Source organism: Penicillium expansum (assembly GCF_000769745.1).
Source record: "Penicillium expansum strain MD-8 chromosome Unknown contig3, whole genome shotgun sequence".
Classification (NCBI taxonomy): Eukaryota; Fungi; Ascomycota; class Eurotiomycetes; order Eurotiales; family Aspergillaceae; genus Penicillium; species Penicillium expansum.
Genome location: NW_015971301.1, coordinates 92,187 through 114,757, shown reverse-complemented (window position 1 = coordinate 114,757; position 22,571 = coordinate 92,187). Strand labels below are relative to the sequence as shown.

Genomic DNA, 22,571 nt, shown 5'->3' with positions numbered 1-22,571 from the left:
GCGGGCATCACTCAGTTTCTCCTCGTCAAACCCGGGAAGACTTGTATAGACTTCTAAAGGCCCCGAGACAGACTAGATATCACTATATAACTCGGCTACAGGCCTCCAACTCGATATTTGTCTATGCTGAGCGTCGAGACACCACTGCCAAAGCTTCGCTTTTATGTTCTAGACGAGGAAACAAGAAATCCGAAGGAAATTGTACATTGGTTCTATTACATACATCGTATCTAAGTGGAAAGCTCCCGGAATTCCTACTAGGATGCTCGTAAGCGGCATGAGATCAAGTGTTGAAACGGCCTTGCTAGTGCTATCGAGTAAGATCTCAATAGACCGTAGAGCAAAGGCCTCTTGTGCGGTTGTGTTAGTATGATAGGGGATAGGGAATGAGGGGGGAGGGGCTATTTTTTTCCCCCTCGAGTCCATCACGGGTCGAGGAAGGGGATATTTGCCATTTCCCGCAAAGCCATCAGCTCTATATGTAGAGAGTGAGCTTCATGGGCAAGGGAACATGACAAGACACCAGGGCAAAAATTTGCCTGAGTATTTGCAGGAGAACCGAGACGAGAGAAGACAAGAGAAACACCAATCCACGCTTAACATGTAAAGTAAAAAGCAAACCACCCAAAACCTGTTGAAAGGTCACCAAAACTCCGAATAATCCGAAAATCAACAACCTGTGTTTAGGTTGCGCGTTGGGGCGATGGGTCATTATCTCCGGTTCAACAGAGTCAAGAACTCTTCGCGAGTCTTGGCGCTGGAACGCATGCATCCAAGCATACAGCTGGTAGTGGTGGTGCTGCTGACCTTCTGAACACCGCGCATAACCATGCAAAGGTGGGAAGATTCCATAACGACACCGACACCGCGAGGCTGGAGGACCTCGGAAATCGCTAACGCAACTTGCTTGGTAAGACGCTCCTGGACCTGGAGTCTGCGAGAGAACATCTCTGCCAGGCGAGCCAGCTTTGACAAACCAAGAACACGGCGGTCAGGAATGTATCCGATATGCATCTGTGAGTGGTTAGAATGGTTGCCACCACGGTATCGATATGTGCAGTAATTCTTACCTTTCCGGTGAATGGTACCATGTGGTGTTCACACATCGAGAAGACATCGATGTCCTTGACAATGACCAACTCATCGTGGTCCTCGTGGAAAACAGCGTTGTTGACCAAGTCCCGAACATTCTCCTCGTAGCCCTTGGTGAAATAGAGCATGGCCTTGGCATATCGCATGGGGGTCTCACGAAGTCCTTCTCTTTCCGGGTCCTCGCCGATACATTCCAGGATTGTGCGGATAGCTCCGGACATCTTCTCAAGTCGTTGCTCGGTCTCCTCCGCGGTCGACTCCTTCCGCTGTCTGGTTCCGGGGCCTAGGTGAGAGTGGTTAGAGGATTATTACAATATCTTGGTGTCCACCGAAGGGGCTAGTATCACTAACAAGGCCAGCTGAGACCGTCAAAGTCGATGGGTGGGTTCAATGTGTAGGGGCTAGCAGGTCGGCTGACGGTGTTTGATGGCGTCAACGGGGCGGCCTCATCCCGGGGATCGCGGGGAGGGTCATTCAATGTAGGACTACATCGCAGAGGTTAGCAATGAAATCTAGATTACTGTGTTCATCAATATTGAAATCCCTGTATACATACCGCACTGGCGCCACACTGCGGATTGGCACATCAACACTGGAGACGGCCTGGGTGGGGGCGGCTCCAGTCTCAGTTTCGGCCTTGGTCTCGGTCTTTGTCTCGGTCTCGGTCTCAGGAGATTCAAATTCAACAGGAATTCGGGGCTCAAAAGAGGAACGAATGGATGTATTCAGACTCTCACGCTCACGAGAATCACGGCTGCCCGTTGAACGTTGCAGCGGGGAGCTACCGTTCAGCATGTGTGACGGAATGGCTGAGGCCCTGGGGCCTGTAGGGGAACCGGAACCCATGATGCAGATATTTCAAAAATGAATTTGATATAAATTAGAATATGTCACCTTTCCAAGATGATATATATAATAATAAATGAAGTGAACATGTAAAGTCTCACTTTTTTTTTTTCAGCAAACGACACTAACTTTCTTCTGTCCCCCTCATCCCCCACCAATGAGCACCAATCAAATCACACCGGAATGATGACATGCTCCCCGCGGGCAGATAACGGAGTCACGGGCCGATTAGTACATGCATACATGCATAGATCTCCAGAGCTATAGTGTACTATAGTGTACTATATTATACTACTAAATGTCTCCTGGAGTATATTAGAGCGTGGTACAAAATATATCCTTTGTTCTTTGTCAGATAACTCTCACGTTAGCTTTATGTAGTGAAACGTGCGGGGATAGACTTCTCTACCTAAGTACGGCAGTGAAACTTATTGAAATAGAGAAACTAATAATATACTCGCGAAAGAGATAACGATTAACATCGCTAAGCGGTCCTAAAGTCTACGAGAATTATAGGTGCTATGCAACTTGGTGAATATATCATGTAGCTATGCGAGTGACAAGGTATGGGTAACGATATGCCCCTCTATATACCAACTTAGAGATGTTAGGGCTAGCGGACAATATGATAACCATGCCACTAGCAAGGGCCGTGGTTATGTCTATGTAGATTTTCAACAAAATGATGTTTTTAATGATTACTCACTATGGTCTTAATTCACCTATACCAAAGAAGCACCCATATGGAAAATGACTGGACGACTGCAATTCCGGTAGAACTAACATCATGCCTCAATTTCTTCTGTTGGGACATCCTCCAGATCCTTGCCCACAATTGCATCTGCTACCTTCCATACCTGCAGTAGATTGTCCTCAGCAGCAGAACAGAGAACCCAAGGGTCGCTTAGGTTCCAGCTAAAGTCTGAGATACGGTTCGTGTGTCCACCGTGCATAAACAGACTAAGGAGTAAGGTCAGCAAACAATTCAAACGCAATATACGAGGGAAAACAAATTGCGGTCACTTACAGCTCTGGTGGCCCATCTTGAGCATCCTCGGGGGTTTGCTCCTCGCCTGCCCGGCTGAGGTCCCAGAACATAATCTTGCGGTCATAACTGGAACTGGCCAGGACCGACTCCTCAAATGGATGCCAAGAGATAGATTGCACGGAATCGGTGTGGCCCTCCAGGGAGTGGAGCTTCGACTTCAGATTACGGAGATCCCAAATACCGATGGTCTTGTCGGCGGAACCCGTGGCCAGAATTGTCTCGGAAGCCGGGTTGAAGGAAATGGAGTTGATGGCATCGCGGTGCTGACCTTCAGCTGAAGCAGCCGCACGAGTAGAATCATCTTGGCGGGTATCAAGGATTTGAAGCGTGATGTCATCGGAGACGGTTCCGATGAGAGAGGAGTGGAGGGGATGGTGTTGAACGTCGTTGACGATCGAGGAGTGGTGCGTGAAAGTGCGACTCGGTCGGACTGCCTTATTTCCCTTGGTGTATGTAGTGATGTCCCTGTAGTAAGCTTCATTAGCTGCTAGTCACGCCAAATCTCGTTTTCATGTTGCGCGCGCTTACCAAAGTCGAACAGTCTTATCCTCACTGCCCGTTGCGAGGTGACCTGCCACATGAGGGTTCCAGCTAAGTCCAAAGCCTTCAGCTTCATGGCCTAGGAGCTCCATTTGAGGGTTCACTGTGCCAGTTGGCAAGCTGGGATGCTTGGACCGATCCCAGATCATCACCCGACCATCCGTGCACATTGTCGCAATGATATTTGGGTTCTGTGGCTGATACCGGGCCTTATTGACCTCTCCCTTGTGATCGATCTTTTGCACAATATTGAACTTGATTTCCATTTGTGCCTTCTTTGAACCCCCGCCATAGCCTCCAATCTCTCCTTTCTCTTCGTCATAGTCTTCCGGGTTTGGGGCATTAGGGTTTGGGAGTTGCACTTGGGCAATCTGAAGGTAATTCTGCGCGTCACCAGTGGTATGTGTGCCAATGAGGAGACGGTGGGTTGAGTAGGGCTTGTCTGGGACTCTAACAATAGACTTGGTTAGGTTGAAGATTGGACGAGTAGGCGTTCGGGGCGTACTCTTGCTTATCTGGAAGCCACTGGGTTGTGAGAGTTGGCCATTCTAATGCTGTGCTCAGGATCATATCATAGAGGAAGGGCGCATTCTTCTTCCATGTTTTGTACTCTGTTCCCAATGAATATAATTAGATATAACTGTAATTGGTAGAACGTGAGACAGGTTGAGAAAAGCTACCTTCATTGATCGCCTTCTCATCAGCATGCTCATGATCCTGATCCTGATCTTTCTCGTGCTCGTCACCGACACCTAGACTTCGATTAGATTGAGATTTCAAGTAGTGCGCAAGGGCATTAATGCTCACCAGCGTCGTCTTCATAGGGATCCATGGCTCTGGGGTGGTATAGACCGAGCAATATATTGAGTTCACAAGATAAAAGAACTTGAACCACCTAGGAGGAGTGTGTGGAGCAGACAGGTAGGCGGAGGAAAGCTACGCGCATCAGCGCGTTAATGAGTGCTGGGAGGGCTTGTAATGGCACTAGTCCTAATTGGTAGGCGGTGAATGAGCTTGGTTGACTCTTCAATGTTCACATCGTGGGGACACCTGCTTCTTGCATCTAGACAACTGAAAAGCGTCTGTTTGGCGTTACTATATTTTTCTTTTGCTTGTTTTACGTTCCTACCCCTATAAACTTATTTGGGGACCACTTTATTGACGCAGTATCTTGTCCAAGATTTCTTCATTGGATGATTTCACCTTTCGTCGCAACTCTACTTCAGTCCTTTACAAGTACCCCTCATACGATCTCTCAACTCTTACGATAAATTACCTGCCGATTCCTTTCTTGACGATATTGTTTTTGATCCAACCCAGTCTTCACAATGGGTGTCCCGAAATTCTTCCGCTGGCTGAGTGAACGGTATCCGTCAATCTCGATGCTCATCGCAGAGAGCCGGATACCCGAATTCGATAGCCTATATCTCGACATGAACGGCATTATTCACAACTGTACGCATAGTGACAGCGATTCCCCAACGTTTCGCATGACGGAGGATCAAATGTTCATTGCTATCTTCAATTACATTGAACATCTATTTGGCAAGATCAAGCCCAAGAAACTGTTCTATATGGCGGTAGATGGTGTTGCACCTCGCGCTAAGATGAATCAACAACGCGCTCGTCGATTCCGAACGGCCCTGGATGCAGAGAACGCTAAGGAGAAGGCCATCCAGCAGGGCCTGGAAATGCCAAAGGAAGACGCCTTTGACAGTAACTGCATTACCCCGGGTACCGAGTTCATGCAGAAATTGACGAAACAACTCAAATACTTCATCAACAAGAAAATCTCGGAAGACACAGATTGGCAAGGTGTGGAAATTGTGCTCTCTGGCCATGAGGTGCCAGGAGAAGGCGAGCACAAGATTATGGAATACATTCGCTGCTCGAAAGCGCAGCCCGACTACGAATCCAACGTTCGCCACTGTCTTTACGGTCTGGATGCCGATCTGATCATGCTGGGTCTTCTCAGCCACGACCCTCACTTCTGCCTTCTTCGAGAGGAAGTGACCTTTGGTCGCCAAGTATCCAAGAAGCCCAAAGAACTGGAGCATCAAAACTTTTATCTCTTGCATCTGAGCGTGGTTCGGGAGTATTTGGAATTAGAATTCCAAGAGCTAGAACAGGAAGGTGTTCTGGATTTCCCATTCGATATGGAGCGTGTCATTGATGATTTCATTCTCATGGCCTTTTTTGTTGGCAACGATTTCTTGCCCAACCTGCCTAACTTACATATCAACGAGGGTGCCCTTGCCCTTATGTTCAAGCTTTACAAGGAAGTGCTGCCAAAGATGGGCGGCTACATCAACGAGCAGGGTGTTATCAATGTGCAACGGTTGGGCATGCTCGTAACCGCACTCAGCGCTGTGGAATACCGATTCTTTGAGGCAGAGAACTCCGATGCCCAATGGATCAAATCAAAGAAAAACTCAAACATTGATTATTCGACCTCACAACAGAAAAAAGAGCTTACGCTCACTCCTTCCCAGAAGGAGATCCTCAAGACGGTCAAGAAGTACGTTCTGAACCGGTCTGACAAGGCCTCTGAACCTCTTGACCTCCCTCCTACACTTCCAGCTCGTGACCGCACTTTCGTGGAACGGCTTGCGGATGAACTTCGGTTGTCTTGGTCCTCCATTGACAATGAGAATGGTGATCGGTTCATGCGGCTCTCGCTGCCTCCGGCCCAGGGTGATAGCGATGACGATGAAGAGGACGAGGAGGCATCTATGGCTGTTCAGCGTATCATTCGGAAGTATGAGAAGGCTAAAGTTGAGGAGATGTCGGCCGAGGAAGCGCAGAAGGCCGCGCAGGAGAAATATGACGCCAAGTTCCGAGAGTGGAAAGATAATTATTATCGGACCAAGTTCGGCTGGGGCCTCGACAACAAGGAAGAGATGAAGAAGTTGGCGCAAAACTATGTGCAAGGATTGCAGTGGGTCTTGTTCTACTATTACCGTGGCATTGCATCGTGGCCTTGGTTCTTCCAGTACCACTATGCCCCTATGATATCTGGTCAGTATTACTAAACCCATTTTCCCCCCTTGATTACTGAGATTACTGACGGTGGAACAGATGTGAATGATGGCCTTGGTGCAGACATGGACTTCAAATTGGGACAGCCCTTCCGGCCGTTCGACCAGCTTATGGGTGTCTTGCCCGACCGTAGTAAGAAGATTGTGCCTACTGCGTATTGGGATCTGATGACCTCGCCCGAATCCCCCATCTACGATTTCTACCCTCGTGATTTCGATCTCGATATGAACGGAAAAAAGATGGAATGGGAAGCCGTTGTGAAGATCCCATTCATTGACGAAAAGCGGTTGTTGGATGCCCTCAAAACGAAAGAAAACCAACTTTCCGCAGACGAGAAGGCAAGGAACGACTTTGGGGCCTGTCTCAAATTCACATACTCCCCAGATGTGAACTTCGTTTACCCCTCCTCAATGCCTGGCGTATTCCCGGATCTTCCTAGCTGCCGTTGCATTGAGAACCTCTTTGACCTCCCCGTCATGGATGGCTTGGTGCCCTACGCTGGCTTAATGGACGGCGTGCACCTAGGCAAGGCAGCGCTTGCTGGCTTCCCTAGCATCAAGACCCTTCCGCACCATGGCCAATTGGGTTTCCATGGCGTTTGCGTGTTCAACCAAGACAGCCGCAACGAGAGCCAGGTTATTACACTCCTCGACCCGGGAAGCCGGTCGAGCGTTGAACTCGCTAAGACGAAACTTGGGAAGCGTGTCCACGTGGGCTATCCATTCTTGCAAGAAGCCCTTGTGGTTCGCGTCTCGGACGAATTATTTGATTATGTTCTCCCTGTAGGAGAAGAACACCCTTTGGCTATTCCCCATACCCCCCAGCAAATTGAACAGTGGAAGAGGAAGGCCAACAAGATCGAAGGCACCTACAGCAAGCGTCTAGCAATTATCATTGGCGATGTCGAATCTCTGGTCCACATTCAACTTCTGAAGGGCATGAGCAAGACAGACGATGGAGCCACAATCAAGGAATTTGCCGATATACCCGGCCAAGAGACGGACTATGCTCTACAGGTTGTCGTTGATGATGTGATTAATCCTGATCAACGTTTCCTTGAGCGGGAAGCTCTCTCTATCCAAGAAGAATTCCCAGAGGGTTCTCGTGCCTTCTTCTTGGGTGACTTCAACTATGGAAGACCTGTGTATGTTGGCGGACACGAGGACGGAAAGGTGAATGGATTGGTCGCGGCTGTGAAAGGTCGGGAGCCAGAATTCGGTCGAGAGCGTGTTAGGGCATCTGAGCACCTTTGTCCTTACATGCCTTCGTACGCCGTTGCCCGCAGTCTTCGCCTCAATCCTTTGGTACTGGCTAAGATCACATCTTCCTTTACTGTTGACATCGAAGGCCAACGTGCGAACCTTGGTCTTAACCTGAAGTTCCAGGCAAAGCAACAGAAGGTTCTTGGGTACTCCCGTCGGGGAGAATCCGGCTGGGAATTTAGCCAAAAGGCAGTGGAACTTTTACAACAGTACATGATCAAATTCCCCGAATTCATTGCTGGTATCCAGCGCAACCCTCAAAGCGACCGCTATTCTCCGACTGATTTCTATCCTGAGGAGACTGCCGCCCTCAAGATGAAGGAGATCAAGGATTGGCTCAAATCCATAGAAGCCAAGAACTTCGAGAGAGTGCCCCTCGATGCTGAGCAACTCGACTCGGATATTGTGATGTTGATTGAGCAGGATGCCGATAATCTCAATGCGTCCCAGCCAGATATGCAACCGAAGAAGGTTCGGGGTGTACCCCGTAGTGCCCTCCTTCGGCCTGCCGATGTCGAGCACCGTCTCGGAAACCAAAACTTCAAGCTTGGCGAGCGGGTTGTGTATGCCCAAGATTCCGGTAAAGTGCCGATCGCTACTCGTGGCACTATTGTCGGTCTCACCAGAACCTCGCGAGCACTTTTGCTTGATGTTGTCTTTGATGTCTCGTTCATGAGTGGCACCACACTAGGTGGCCGATGCTCACCATTCCGTGGCCAAACTGTTTTGGCATCGTCCCTCCTCAACATCTCCAACCGACAACTGATCACCAGTTCCCGTGCTACAGCTAGCCAGCAAACCCAGCAGACACCGACTCCTTTGACAGTTGCCGGGTACGGCGCCCCCATTGGTCCTAACGGGCAGGGACAGCTGAGGAACGCAAGTGCCCCTCCGCCCCTGAGAGGTTCTTTCCGAGGCGCTGTCGCCGGACAGGGCAATGGAGCTGGACGTGGAGGACGCGGGGGCCTGGGTCTCAACAACGGGCAGCAGACCACTCTCCCCTTCCGTCCCCACACCAACGGTGGCGGTATTCCCCGCGGTCCCCGTGGTGGTCGGGGAGGTGCCCGAGGCGGGTATGTTCCAATGGATAACGGCGACCCCAGCGAAGGTGTTATCCAAAACAATCCCAATTTCCGTCCGCAGAACTACTCTCACGTTCCGCCGCCGCAAGGATTGGATCGAGGACGTGGCCGTGGTCGCGGTCGTGGTAATGGATTCCGTGGTAGAGGAGGTCGTGGGCGAGGTGCGCCCCAGTCCGCGCCGCAGCCTGCCCCTCAGTGAGTGATGAACGTGGTATTTGAGAGAGAAGATATGATGAAACGATTGGATTTGACCCCTGTATGTATATGGACACTTTAGATATCTGCACCCAGTCTAGACGTTAGGTCGAGGCAGTGCTTATATCTATTGAAGATGAATGTACGATGGAATTGAAACCACAACTCGATCCTCGTATTTCCCAGTCTGGGATCTTTTGGACATAAAGCAAGAACCGTAACGTGTAGATAAAGTATGGCACGAAAAACATCACCGCCAATTGAAACTGAGGTAGAGGGGAGGACAGAGGTTGTGAAGGTTGGGAATTGGGAGTTGGAAGGTGGAAGGTGCACTCCACTGGGTTTTACGGGTTACAGGAATGGGTTGATTCCACACTCTTTACGGCCGACATCTGTATACTCTTTGATACTCGGCGTTTGGCCTCGAGTTCTTGCTTCGGTTGGAAGAAGCGCCTATATAGTCATACGCAACTAGTTAGACTGCAACAGATTAATTGAACTTTAATTGATTGATTGATAAAGTATGGCATGGTGCATCGATCTCTGGTAGCCCTAACAAGCAACATCATCTCCCCCTCTACTCAAACTCCAATAGGCCTTTTCCGAAACAGCATCTCAGTACTCATGTTCGGAAGAATATGCTCCCCAACTACAAGATTACTGGGTCTTTTCCCCTTCAGGTCCTTAACAAACTTAAACTCATAGTCAAGGATGATGCGACTCAAGATCGCCTTCAAAGTATTCGCCGCGAAAAACCGGCCGGGACAAGCCTGGATCCCGAACCCGAAATGCATGTTAGTATTTGTGATAGAAACGAAATAGGCGGAAGATGCGTGCTTCTCAGCTTGCATCTCCTCGTCAGCACCATTCGGCATAGAGTTGGGTTTGGCTAGCTTAGGGGTCAAGACAAAGCGGTCCCGAGGGTTATGACACCAGCGAAAGCCATCGAAAGTTTTTGGGTCTTTAATGTAGGCAGAGTCTTTGCTAATCGGACCGGCAGCGAAACAGATGTGTGTTTCTACGGGAAGAACGAGGCCATCGTGGAGTGTAATGGGTTCTTTGACGATGCGGTGGAAGTTCACTAGACAACGTAGGCGGTTAGAACACGATATCGAATCACAACGCTGACTCCTACTAAATACACAGCAGAGACATAAGGAAAGATCCGCAAGACTCACATTCACCAGGCGGAGCGAAGCGCTGAGACTCGCGCAAGAAGCTGTCAAGACGGGACTGCTCCTTAAGCGCCGCCTGAGTCGCATTATACCAACCATCAGGCAGAGTCCGGCTCATTTCTTCCCGCAGGGGCTCAATGTACTCGGGTTTAGTAACCAAATCAAAGAGACAGTGACACAGGGCCATCGTGCTTGTGTGCGTAACAGCCAGTGTCACCAAGAGCAGCATGTGATGCGCCAGAGTCTCCGGTTCGAGGTCCTCATCTCTTTCGCCGCCCAAATCCATCATCCACTGCAAGAAATCATCTGGCTTGGTATAGTTAGGATCTTTAGCCTGCTCCGCCAGCCTGCGCTCATGGATCATCGGAATAAAGAGGTCTTTCGCGAAACGCAGCTGTTTCTTCATCATCCGGACGCTGGGGAGGAAGGGTGCTACGATGGGACGGAGGTATTTGGGCACTGGACGGAGGAGGAGAATGGTGATTCCCACGTTCACAGCGTAGTTGCTTGCGACGTTGAGCCATTCTTGGTTCTCGCGGAGGACATCGCCGGCCATCATGCGGGATGTCGAGAGGGCAATTAGCCGGGTGAACATCTCGCATGGGTTGATTCGAATCCAGGTGTCTGTGTTCAGTACGCCTATGTCAGTATCCGATTGTTCATCTGCATGTCTGGTCCCACAAAGTAGTGTTCGCATATCATACCTTCGCATCCTGGGAGAGCAGTGTCGAATGCTGCTCGTAGCTCGTCGATGATTCCCGGTACAACTCGGCCTATTTGATAGATATATATTAATTTCTCCGGTCTTTTGTGGGGTCGAAAATGGGGAAACTAAAGGGTATTAGCACTTAGACTGGGTGTCAACTTTTTCCGCACGGTCATAGACGGTACAAGAGTGTCGATGATGATGTTGGTATACTGGCCCAACGCATTCTGTGAAGTAGTATATCAGCTCCAACCTCTCAACGTAACATAGTACAGATAAGCTCATGTGGATTACTTCATATTGGGCATGTAGAGAACTGAGTTTTGAAGGAGGAAGATGTCTCAGTTCTTCCTGATATTTCACTGGCAGGATGATGACTTCTCCATCGCCGGTGAGCAGGCGGAAGGGACTATCCTTGTACTATATACCGCAGAGAGATGTCAATAGAGTGAATGACTGGTTTCAAGTATACTGCGCACCTTTTCATATCCTTCACTGATCATTGAGGCAGCTTTGGGGTAGTAGATCAGTCGATTGATGAAATCTGGTAGATATGCCTTGTGCTTGACAGTTGGGATATGCCTCAGACTGGAAGCCGGTGGTCGTTGGAGTAGATAGAGCACTACAACCAACACCCCAACGAGAGGCCAGAAGGGTAGGGCCATCTTGAGGCTTACTGATGTGAAAGCTTTCACGACAGAAGGGGAAAGGTACTTAGATAAATGATTCTCCGGAGCCTTGGATTGTCCGGAATATTGAAACCGGGGAGATTAAGGAAGTTGCTCGGTGGTAAGAAGAGCCAGAAAGTAAAGAGAGGGTAGCACAGGAGACATTCGGATAGTATTAAGGGGAGAGTAAGACTTTTTATTTTAAAAAGGGCGTTTGCTAAAGGCGAATGGACAAAGGGTCCGTTTGAGGTCTCAGAGGAACTTGGGAGTATATTATTCACAGGCCGCAAAGACCTCTTGTCTATTTCCCTTTTTGGTCTTTGCAATATACAAAACGCCTGGCTCAGATGCAAGTAGACATACACGAAGAAAACCCCATAGAAATCATTCAAAGCCAACCCAGTCACCCTCTCCCTCGTCAGCATCGACCATCTGATCATCAGGAACCTCGGCATCTTCGGTTTCCATGGCCAACAAAGCACTGCTGGTTTTCTTGTTTCCAAGAACAGGCTTCGAAAGCAGGTAGTTGAGATCGTAAAGGTTCTTTTCTGTCAACCGCTTGAGATTTTCACGGATGTCATCGACAGCACGCTGGACGGCACGAAGCTCGGTTGCGAATGTACCTGTGTTATCCTTGAAGTAGCGACCATGGCTGCTGAACAAAGACTCAATCCACATGAGGTTGAACTCAAGATGGGGAGTTTCTTCGGCGGCATGTGCAACGAATCGGAGAAGACGAGGTAAATAGACGGAGGGCACGAACCGAACCACATGGGGAATATCTGACGGAGGGATCGCTTCATATACGACACGAAGTAGCTTTTGTTCGTTCAATCGGAAAGCCATGATAAGAGCTTTGAGGAAGGTGTTCTCCTCATCCACAGTGTCGGATGTGGCGGCAGCCTTGGCAGCATCTAGTGTGGCAATGATGCTTGAGGGTGTGATTGTGATGTCCAGATCATATGGATCGAAGATGAAGTCAGTATCCAAGCTGTAAACAAGGAGACCTTCGGTAGAGGCGGCACAGAATGCTCGTCCAGTCGGTGCGAAATCCACGGATGTCACGCGGACCTCTGGGCGTGTGGTGCGCGCGCCGGCATCGCCGCGTCTCGCGCCGGGAAGAGTGCTATCAACACGATCGTCGTGATCAGACGCTTCACCGGTTTCGTCAATAAGAGCACGGGGACCAGCTTCGGTCATGTCACGACTGCTCAGGAACTCCTGGGTACCATCAATCGAGGTGTTGACTGAGACGGTGAACTTCTTGATCAATGACCCGGTTCCGACATCATAAAGACAGATATACTTGCTGTTACCACCGGCCAGAATGCAGCTACCATCTGCGCTGTATGTGATTCGGTTGAAAGACTTGGTGCCTGCGGCATTGGCAGCAGTACGGCGGTCGCCCACTCGGCGTCCTCCAGAGACATCACGGCGACCGTCAACTCCTCCTTGCTGCACAGCATCTTCAACAGACCAGAAGGAAAGCTGACCGTCTAGTGTAGATGCGGCGACTTGTTGCCCATCTGGGCGGAAAGCCACACTGAGAATGTCGGACATGAGCTGGAGAGGTTCACTGGTCTGTGAGCGGCCGAAGATGCTCCAAATGCGAACTGTGTGATCCCAACTTCCACTGACAAGGTGGTTGCCATCGGCAGCGAAAGCAAGACTGGAAACCGGACCCTCGTGGCCGGAGAGCTGGTCAAGCAATTGACCGGTTTGCACGGACCATACGTGAATGTCGAAGGAGTCCGGTGAACCGGCACAGATCACTTCTCCACTGGGGTCCACGGCCAACGAAGAGAATGACAGGCGGGATGGCGCTGTGAAGGTTCGGAAGTTACGGTAGCGAATCAGATCCCATGCACGGATAGAACCGTCCAAAGATGCTGTGAACAACACACTTCCCTTCTTCGCAAACTGACATGCGGTCACTCCACTGGTGTGTTCCGTAAAAGTGACAATACAGAAGCCTGATTTGACATCCCAAACCTTGATCTTACCGTCATCGGCAGCCGTGACAATTCTCTGACCGTCCGGTGAATATGCGAGGGCGTTCATAGAATCAAGGTGCCCTTGTTGTTTAAGGATATATGACTCGGACTGCCATTCCCACACCAGCAACTGACCGTGCTTAGACGATCCGAATGCTAGCCACTCGCCTGATTTGTTGATTGTCACAACATCAATATTGCTCTGGGAGACACTAGAGGGGGGATAGGTTAGCCACTGTGGAATGGAGGGTGTCACAAACTAGCGTACCTCAATTGATGAATCATATTGAACTCTGGTAGGTCGTAGAGTCCGAATAGACCGTTGGAGAACCCTACCACCAGAAGGTTTGTCGGCGCATGGAACGCAGCGCAGTTGACCTTGGCGTCATTCTGCATGAAGAAATCCTTCTTGACAATCCTCCATCGGGCATCGGAAATATCTTCCATCGTTTCCTCGTCTTTTTTCGTAACATACTCCCAGCGGAAGAGTGCGCCATCCTGGCTGACAGTGTAAATCTATGGATAAACATTAGTATGGTATTTGCTGAGCCAATTTTCAGGAAGCACCTACCACTTCTTGTGTCGCATTGAAGTAGGCAGCCACCACGCCCTGTCTGTGTCCTGCCAATGTGGTCGGCTCGAAACCTTCTTCCGGATCCATGCTCCATACTCGCGCGGTCAAATCCTTGGCGGCAGTGAGCAAGAAGCGCGAATCGCTAGACCATTCGACACTTTCGATGTTGTCAAAGTGGGCAGCAAGATCCCGGTGGAGAACAAATGGGGCGAATTCAATCTCGCCATTGGTTTCAGTGCCGGGGGTAGAGGGCGTCTGCCAGATCTGCAGGCGTCTTCCCACGCCAACGGCGAAATGACGGCCGGACGGGGAGAACTTGAGTGCGGATACTCGTCCTTTGAAGGAGAAGTGATGAATGGCAATGCGCCGTTGGAAGTTGGTCAAAATTGCGCGACCATTTTCATCCACGGTCAACAAAAGATTTCCCTTGGGTGAAAGATCGAGACGGTCGATGTTTGTACGGTGCGAAAAAGGCAGTGTATAGGAAGTATTTCTATAAAAGCAATCGTAAGCGGGCTGTTTTTTTTTCAAATCACCAAGCGAGGTACATTTGGGCGACACATACTGCACCAGATCAAAGACCGAAACTCGATTGCCTACTGGCGAAAGCAAGCATGTGCCATCGGGAGTAAAGAGAAGATTTCCTTTGCGATATACCGTCCCCAAAAGGTTCGAGAACTAAAATTGAGGATGTTAGTAGGATTCTTAATAATCAAGGCTTTCTGGCAATTGCATGCGATCAAGAATCCAAATGTAGTACATACCTTGAAGTCTGTCTTCATTTTGGCTGTCGGCGATCTCAAAGATCAAAAAATTAGAGATAATTCCACCAGCTACCGTGATAAGAGCCTTCGGATCATCCATGCCCCGATTCCGGTCCCAATCAGTACTAGCCCCTCACGCTAAACCCAGATAGGCAAGGCGAGGTATACTCCAGAAAACGAAAGGAGATTCAGGGGGAAGCAGCGACGGGCAGTTCGAGAGACATCCGATTTCACATTCGTTCCTCCTTTTCTCAATTTTTCTCCTCAGGAGTCGGCTTATTCTCTCTTCTCAATTCTGGTCTTATTCTACACCAGAGCTTCTTCTTTATCTTCTTGTTTTGTGTTGATTCCCAATTGTTTTTAATCCCCCCTATATCCCACCATGTCGACCTCAGAGACCGCCACGCCGATTGGCATTGCCAACGTAAGCTATTTGGAACGCCAGCATCTCCCTTTTGATAACTTGAAGCTAACTCGCGGTTTTTGATATAGCTCCCCAACCAGCGGTGTGTACCTTTGAATGATTACGGTGGATACGGGGAAAGATTCTAATTAAGCTTGTATAGTCACAAGATTGTCGCGAAGCGGGGTGCAGCCTTTACTATTATGGTGTGTTCCGCAGGAGGAAAATGCTCCGCGCGTGCTGATGCTAACGGGGCTTCGATCAGGTTGCCGGAGAGTCAGGATTGGGAAAGACAACCTTCATCAACACTCTCTTCTCCACCACCATTAAGAACTACGCCGATCACAAGCGCCGCCACCAGAAGCAGGTCGACCGAACCGTCGAGATTGAGATTACCAAGGCTGAGCTCGAGGAGAAGTTCTTCAAAGGTGCGACCCAGATACTCTCATGTCGGGGGAGGGGTTTCGACTCCCGCGTTTCGATAGCTGACAAGTCGGCGATTTTCTAGTCCGCCTCACCGTCATTGATACCCCTGGCTTCGGAGACTACGTGAACAACCGTGATTCATGGCAACCCATTATCGAGTTCCTGGATGACCAGCACGAGTCATACATGCTCCAGGAGCAGCAGCCCCGCCGAACCGACAAGATCGACATGCGTGTTCACGCCTGTTTGTACTTCATCCGCCCCACCGGACACACCCTCAAGCCTCTCGATATCGAGGTGATGAAGCGCCTGAGCTCCCGTGTTAACCTGATCCCTGTGGTTGCCAAGGCCGATACCCTGAGCCACGCGGACCTGGTGCGCTACAAGGATAGAGTGAGTGGAACGACTACACGAGGAGAGTCTAGAATCCGGACTAACAGTTGATTAGATCCGCGCTGTGATTGAGGCCCAGGGCATCAAGATTTACTCCCCACCCATCGAGGAGGACGACGAGCACGCTGCTTCCCACGCCCGCAGCCTCATGGCTGCCATGCCTTTCGCCGTCATCGGTTCCGAGAAGGACGTCCAGTCCAACGATGGTCGTGTTGTCAAGGGTCGTCAGTACGCTTGGGGTGTTGCCGAGGTGGAGAACGAGGATCACTGCGACTTCAAGAAGCTCCGCTCGATCCTGATCCGCACCCACATGCTCGACCTTATTCACACCACGGAAGAATCGCACTACGAGGCATACCGTGCCCAGCAGATGGAGACCCGCAAGTTTGGCGAGGCCCGGCCACGCAAACTCGACAACCCCAAGTTCAAGGAGGAAGAGGAGACTCTGCGCAAGCGCTTCACCGAGCAGGTCAAGGTCGAGGAACAGCGTTTCCGCCAGTGGGAGCAGAAGCTCATCTCAGAGCGCGACCGTCTCAACAAGGATCTCGAGGCCACTCACGCAGCGTATGTTCTAGAATATTGTTTGCGAGAATTTATTGCTAACCTATCACAGCATCAAGTCCCTCGAGCAGGAGATCGAGGGTCTGCAGGGTCCCGGCACCCGCAGCCACGGACGTCGTTAAGATGTTGCAATTTTACCGGGAATCAACCCGGATCGTTCAAAAGGGGAGTAGTGGAACCATGCTCTTGTTTTTTCTTCTCTTTTGAGTACCCTATGTCTTGCCATTCGCGCTTGGAAGCACCTTTGTCTGAGGGCTTGGTTCGTTTTGTTTGTTATATCCATTTACCGCTGGTAGCTAGCGATGGTGTGTCTACAACCTTGATAATAACTTCTTCTGTATTCCGTATGAAATACAGAAATAATTCTTCTGAACTCTTAGATTCAAAGTAAAGTTGTAATTTCTGTTTGTGTTCACTTTGAGGAGTTCTTCAAGTAGACTTGAAGGTTGAAGCTCCGAGCTCCATCCCGCATTCTCTAAACTCCGCCAATTCCTTCTCTCACCAACTCGACGGCCATGCCCCGGACAATATTCCCAACCAGGCATATCCACACCCTTAAAACACACAATGGTAAGCTCTCATTATTATGCGCCATAAACCCCACCAATACCCAAGCGCTAACACCTCCCAGGCCCCGTCAACGCGGTAACCTTCTCAAGCTCCGGCGGCACCTACGTCCTCACAGGTTCGTCAGATCGAGCAGTCCACCTTTCGCGCGCAGTTCCAAACAACACCAATACCCCGACCGTGGTAGAGACCATAAACCCTATCCAGAAATACGAAGCGCATGGCTACTCCGTCCTCGACATCGCCGTCACAGCGGACAACGCGCGCTTCGCCAGCGTAGGAGGCGATCGCCAAGTCTTCCTATGGGATGTCGAGCAAGGCATCACGACCAAACGATGGTCAGGCCACAATAGCCGAGTCGAAGCCGTGCAATTTGCCGGCGATGGCGACTCTGTCGTAGTAACCGGTAACCCCGAACCCGAACTCCCACCTAGCAATGCAATCAGAACTAACATATCTCCCCCTCTTCCCAGGTAGTGCAGACACAACAATCAACCTCTGGGACACCCGTTCCTCAAGCTACAAACCCATCCAAACCCTCACCGAGGCAACCGACACAGTCTCAACACTACACGTGCACATGGGATCCTACTCAATAGCAAGCGGCAGCTACGACGGCCACGCCCGGATCTACGATGTTCGCACAGGAAAGACGACCGTCGACGTCCTCGCGCACCCGGTAACAAGCGTGCGCTGCTCGAGCGACGGGAACGCACTCCTGGCTTCGACGCTGGACGGATATATCCGCTTGCTGGATCGGATGGATGGGAAGCTTCTTAATGCATTTGGGGGGGAGAAGACTGTTGCGGGCGGGATAGGGAAACCGCGGCATTCGTATCGGAATGCGGAGCTGCGGGTGCGCTCTGTTTTTGCGATGGGGGATGCGGTTGTGCTAAGTGGGAGTGAGGAAGGGACGGCTGGGGCGGCGGCGTTTGCTTGGGATGTTGTTAAGGGGGAGGTTATTGCTGCTGTGCCTGTTGGGGAGAAGGTTAAGGCTGTCAGTTGTGTGGCGTGGAATGAGGGTGTTGGGGATTGGGCTGCTGGGTGTTCTGATGGTAAGTCCTGTGGAGGTTGAGGTTTTGGGATTCTTGTGCTAACTGTTGTTTTCAAGGTACTGTCAGAGTCTACGGGTGAACTGGTCATTTGTTCTAGGTGTCTTAGCCAAGGTCTTCGACAGGGCTATCATGGCGGGATGACGTCCTCCCCTCGTGTTGATGTCCAATATCGCGGTTCTTTCAAGGTCAAACTTCCACACGCCACATTACGACACGGCTCCTGAAACAAGGACGGAATCCGGTATGGACAAGCAAGATCTATGGCAGTCTTACTACCCTCTGGCAATTTCCATTCCACGTGAGACTTCAATTAACTTCACGATGGGCACCTCTCACTTGCAATCCGGAAAATGCGGCCATTTTGAGCCAGGCTGGGGGCGAGGATATGTACGCCTTGCAGACCAGCAGATTTCTACTTCGTCGGTCCAAGTTTTCACTCTAGAGCCAGGAACATTGGGTCCGTATATATGCCCGGCACTGTTATATCAATAATGAGATACGAAATTAATTAGATAATTACCTTGTTTTCTGCTATTTCTGGTCTTCCTTTTGTATTTTTCTCGTAAATTGGTTGTTGGATTGAAGATGGGATGGTGGTGCTACTCTAGAGATATATATTGACGAACTTATAGCATTTCATGAATAACAATTTATATCAATACCAAAAGTTTCAAATTAACATAGGTAATATATATCATATTAAAAAAAAAAACACAAGTAACTGATCGCCCTCAAAGTAATATAATTTATACAAATGTTAAAACAAACGAACTTTTGAGTACCCAAACGCCACATCAACACATAAGTCATATCAACACGCCCGTCAATATAAATCACACAAAACCAACAAACTCAACCCCGCTGTTGCGGACTATCAGGCGGTGTCCGGGACTCGAACCCAATACCCTCCAGCTTAGGCGACTGTATTTTCTCCTCCTCAAGAGCATCAATAGCCCTCTTAAGCTCATCCTCACCAACAATAATGGTGCCAGCACGCGCCGTACTCAAGAAACTAATCTCCACCGCATCCGCGACATCCACATCAGGCTGGAGATGATGCGTCGAGTGGGCCAAGGGTTGCAATCCATGAGCGGGGGCCGAGGTAGATGTTTTATTAAGAGAGAGGGCGGAAAAACGAGTCCCAAACGAATCAAACAGTCCAGACACGGATCCGACAACGCTACTAGTACCACCAGCGACAGCGCCATGCGACGAGAGCGGGATGGTAGCTGCGGCCGCGAGACGACCCGCGACACCGCAGACGATACCGGATGCTTCGAGGGGCAGGTCGCGAAGATCTAGGGTGATGGGAACGAGATGATCTTCTTTTGAGCCGAGGAGAAGACCCGAGCCATCCTCGTAGACGCGTGTCCCTGCCGCGGAAGTTGATTGGCGGGCGAAGCGGGGGAGGAGACGTTTCTCTAGCAGGAGGGAGGCGGCTGGGTCCAGGGCTGCGAGGGTTAGGGATAGGAAGCGGGGTTCGTCGACTAGGAGGACTGTTGTTAGGGCGTCGCGGAGGATGGACATTGAAGATTCCTGGCTGTGGTATTCGTGGTGGGCGGCGCATTGGACTAGACGGAGGGAGTGGTCTACGGATGGGGTGATTTGGTGTTTGCGGAGGTTGTTGAAGGTGCGGGTTTGGAGTTCGCCTAGAGTTGAGGGTGGGGGTGTTCCTGGTGGGATGAGGTCGCTGAGCCTTCTTTCGATGGTTGGACTGAGTGGATTGGTGATGAAGGCCGCTGAGGTGTTGTTGAATTGGAAGCCTCTTTTCTCTAGGGCGGATATCACGCTTGCTTTGCTTTGTTTGGGGACTACGATGTAGTCGGAGAAGTAGGTTGAGATGAAGAAAATGGAGCTTTGGGGAGGTTAGTATGGGTAATGTTTTTGTATATAGAGGTAAGTAATGTATGTATTGGATTTCACTTACATGCCTGCCAGAGCAAGTGGACTGGTCAATTCCAAGACTCGTTTGCCGGCCTCGAGGCCTTCGCCGAGGACTTGCATGGCGATATAGTCATTCTCACTGACGATTAGACGGGATCGGAGTGAGTCATCCAACCGGTCGAGTTGGTCCATGACCGGGATAAAATATTTGTCGACCAAACGTCTAGGACACATGACAGAGACTTCAACTGGAGTGATGGAGACATTCATGAATGCAGGTGGTTTGTACGCCGAGTCATACTCCGAAGCGTTTTCGAATTCATCCGATATAGCATCATCTGTCTCGTCTTTTTCGTCTTCCAGTGGTGGAATTTCATCAAAAATGAGTCTTAGAACAGACTTTAAGAAGTAGGGGTACAGCTCCAATGGGATGTGTACCAGTACAACACATTCCTCCTAGGATTGGGTGAGTAGGTGTTGTAGGTAGGTGACATGGATGACTCACTAGGAAGTGCACTTGTGCATCGATAAGAGTCATTGATTGATCCATATCATGAGTTATATAGGCTTGGAGCCCGAGAAAAGATGTGCAGATGTGCCTTTTGATGTTTTTGATGATCGAATAAAGGTCCACACTATTACGCCATTGAGGCTCGATGATGCTATTTGGAGCACGGAAGCGCCATCAGCACATGTCGTCAGTGGTAGTAAAGATTTGCGAGAATATTCTTGGATGTCTTGGATTTCTTGGATGCCTTGTATTTCTTGCCCTGAAGTAGAAGAGAGAAAAAAAAAAGTTGAAGTGACAAAGAGAAGACTCAGAAGCGGGTGACCCCTCTCTTTTCCCGACTTCACTTTTCCCCCTCTAAATCTCTCCTCTCCCACTATCAACCGAATTGACTAAATCGACTAATTCTCTACTCCACAGCTTATCAGACACTTAGTGTTTTAATTACGCACGGACGTGCACCTTGTTCCTGGGCTTTTTTTTGTGGGGGGGCCTTAGCTTTCTTTTCACGCCGACGCTTTCCGAGATTGCTCTCCTATCATATACGACGTATGGCTTGAGATCATGCAGATCCCATGAGATCATATATATACACGGGAAAGCCTACAACATAAACAGGGTATCTGATTTGTCTAATTCAAGGGAAACATCTCCAGGTGATTGCAAATCTCCCGCTTTTTCCGGGGATAATTGGTTTGTTTATTTTCCAGATAACGCCCCGTGGCATGATGCATTGGCCTCTTGTGAAGCTATACGGAGATTCTTTCTTTTCTTTTTTTTTCTTTTGCCGCTGTAGCAGCCCTCGAGAGGCGAAAGAGATTTCAGTGCAACGTCACCCGGCCCGATTGGGAATCTCCGTGTCTAAGCCTTATCGTGCGTTAAAGGTCAGAACATTTTCATATAAATTTTATATAAGGGAAAATAGGGTTAGTTTATATGACCTTGTTGATCCTGTTGACTTTATTCATATTTACTGATACTTTGTATATTGTATGTCACTATATTACTATATAGGAAATACTGTTCGACTTAGGGCGGTTGAGCCCCTTATATAGACGCTACGGTTATAATCGCCTACTTAACGAGCACCTGATTTCCGCTAACTTAAATCGAGCTAAAGCGTGTACGTCATATTATATGTCGAACATAAAACCCTGTAACGAGTTTATAACTGTTTAGGGAAGCTTATATCGTCGATCATGATACTCCAAAATTTATTAGGACACAGATGTTAATTTTATATAGCAGTTCTATTCCATAGAAGAAATAGAACTGAACTTCATTATCTCTGTTTACTCTAAGCTGAGTCCGTCAACTCGAGTATGACTCGGGTATGCCCCCCTTGCGTGGCAGTTCAGGAACTACCTCCCAGATAGGTGAATTATCTACATTCCACCCTTCCCAGCCCACTTACGGAATTCCTTAACAGGGATGGGAAAAACCGCAACACAATGGCTAAGCTGGATACTGCTCTACTATGTGTTTTGTTATCCCAGTCCTTGAATTCGTGAATGAAGGCACGCCCAATGACACCCTCGCGAGCATGGAGATGGGATCCGGCCCAACCAGCATACCCAGGCCCCTGCGGATCGACAGCATCTCTGTTTTCGTTCGTATCACTATGGTTAAAGAGGCCCTGTTTCCAGATTTCTTCCTTTCGACATCCAGCACAGCGGCCGACCTGCGCCGATTCGACAAGCGCGTTCTTTTTACATTCGTTTTTCCTTTCTAATTGATCCGGCCTCGAATACACTCACTCGTTTGGGGGATTTGCTTATCCTTCTGATTT

At 49.6% G+C, this 22,571-nt stretch overlaps 8 protein-coding genes across 8 annotated transcripts; 3 read left to right on the top strand and 5 right to left on the bottom strand.

The window, feature by feature from the left end:
* Positions 1 to 711: 711 nt before the first annotated feature.
* Positions 712 to 1,887, bottom strand: PEX2_000370 (GTP cyclohydrolase I; the record flags this gene model as incomplete). The annotated part of the gene is made up of 4 exons (XM_016737315.1): positions 712 to 1,014; positions 1,071 to 1,375; positions 1,444 to 1,577; positions 1,649 to 1,887. The coding sequence occupies 4 exons, from the start codon at positions 1,885 to 1,887 to the stop codon at positions 712 to 714; spliced, it is 981 nt and encodes a 326-aa protein (XP_016599030.1).
* Positions 1,888 to 2,723: 836 nt separating this feature from the next.
* On the bottom strand, positions 2,724 to 4,358 carry PEX2_000360 (WD repeat RBAP46/RBAP48/MSI1 family protein; the record flags this gene model as incomplete). Its single annotated transcript, XM_016737314.1, has 6 exons — positions 2,724 to 2,898; positions 2,966 to 3,451; positions 3,515 to 3,976; positions 4,032 to 4,137; positions 4,207 to 4,278; positions 4,334 to 4,358. The coding sequence occupies 6 exons, from the start codon at positions 4,356 to 4,358 to the stop codon at positions 2,724 to 2,726; spliced, it is 1,326 nt and encodes a 441-aa protein (XP_016599029.1).
* A 496-nt stretch (positions 4,359 to 4,854) lies between these two features.
* On the top strand, positions 4,855 to 9,108 carry PEX2_000350 (chromatin-binding exonuclease XRN1; the record flags this gene model as incomplete). The annotated part of the gene is made up of 2 exons (XM_016737313.1): positions 4,855 to 6,544; positions 6,605 to 9,108. The coding sequence occupies 2 exons, from the start codon at positions 4,855 to 4,857 to the stop codon at positions 9,106 to 9,108; spliced, it is 4,194 nt and encodes a 1,397-aa protein (XP_016599028.1).
* Positions 9,109 to 9,685: 577 nt separating this feature from the next.
* PEX2_000340 (cytochrome P450) lies at positions 9,686 to 11,650 on the bottom strand (the record flags this gene model as incomplete). The annotated part of the gene is made up of 6 exons (XM_016737312.1): positions 9,686 to 10,185; positions 10,283 to 10,918; positions 10,984 to 11,110; positions 11,171 to 11,212; positions 11,280 to 11,405; positions 11,465 to 11,650. 6 exons carry the CDS (start codon positions 11,648 to 11,650, stop codon positions 9,686 to 9,688), a joined length of 1,617 nt encoding a protein of 538 aa, XP_016599027.1.
* Positions 11,651 to 12,037: 387 nt separating this feature from the next.
* On the bottom strand, positions 12,038 to 15,003 carry PEX2_000330 (snoRNA-binding rRNA-processing protein PWP2; the record flags this gene model as incomplete). The annotated part of the gene is made up of 5 exons (XM_016737311.1): positions 12,038 to 13,859; positions 13,916 to 14,163; positions 14,219 to 14,714; positions 14,787 to 14,899; positions 14,986 to 15,003. 5 exons carry the CDS (start codon positions 15,001 to 15,003, stop codon positions 12,038 to 12,040), a joined length of 2,697 nt encoding a protein of 898 aa, XP_016599026.1.
* Positions 15,004 to 15,367: 364 nt separating this feature from the next.
* Positions 15,368 to 16,890, top strand: aspC (septin CDC12; the record flags this gene model as incomplete). The annotated part of the gene is made up of 7 exons (XM_016737310.1): positions 15,368 to 15,409; positions 15,478 to 15,491; positions 15,552 to 15,594; positions 15,654 to 15,816; positions 15,897 to 16,207; positions 16,263 to 16,771; positions 16,821 to 16,890. The coding sequence occupies 7 exons, from the start codon at positions 15,368 to 15,370 to the stop codon at positions 16,888 to 16,890; spliced, it is 1,152 nt and encodes a 383-aa protein (XP_016599025.1).
* A 393-nt stretch (positions 16,891 to 17,283) lies between these two features.
* On the top strand, positions 17,284 to 18,469 carry PEX2_000310 (WD40 repeat domain-containing protein; the record flags this gene model as incomplete). Its single annotated transcript, XM_016737309.1, has 4 exons — positions 17,284 to 17,338; positions 17,400 to 17,741; positions 17,809 to 18,390; positions 18,447 to 18,469. The coding sequence occupies 4 exons, from the start codon at positions 17,284 to 17,286 to the stop codon at positions 18,467 to 18,469; spliced, it is 1,002 nt and encodes a 333-aa protein (XP_016599024.1).
* Positions 18,470 to 19,242: 773 nt separating this feature from the next.
* On the bottom strand, positions 19,243 to 20,812 carry PEX2_000300 (ACT domain-containing protein; the record flags this gene model as incomplete). The annotated part of the gene is made up of 3 exons (XM_016737308.1): positions 19,243 to 20,245; positions 20,318 to 20,730; positions 20,780 to 20,812. The coding sequence occupies 3 exons, from the start codon at positions 20,810 to 20,812 to the stop codon at positions 19,243 to 19,245; spliced, it is 1,449 nt and encodes a 482-aa protein (XP_016599023.1).
* Between the last annotated feature and the right edge of the window lie 1,759 nt (positions 20,813 to 22,571).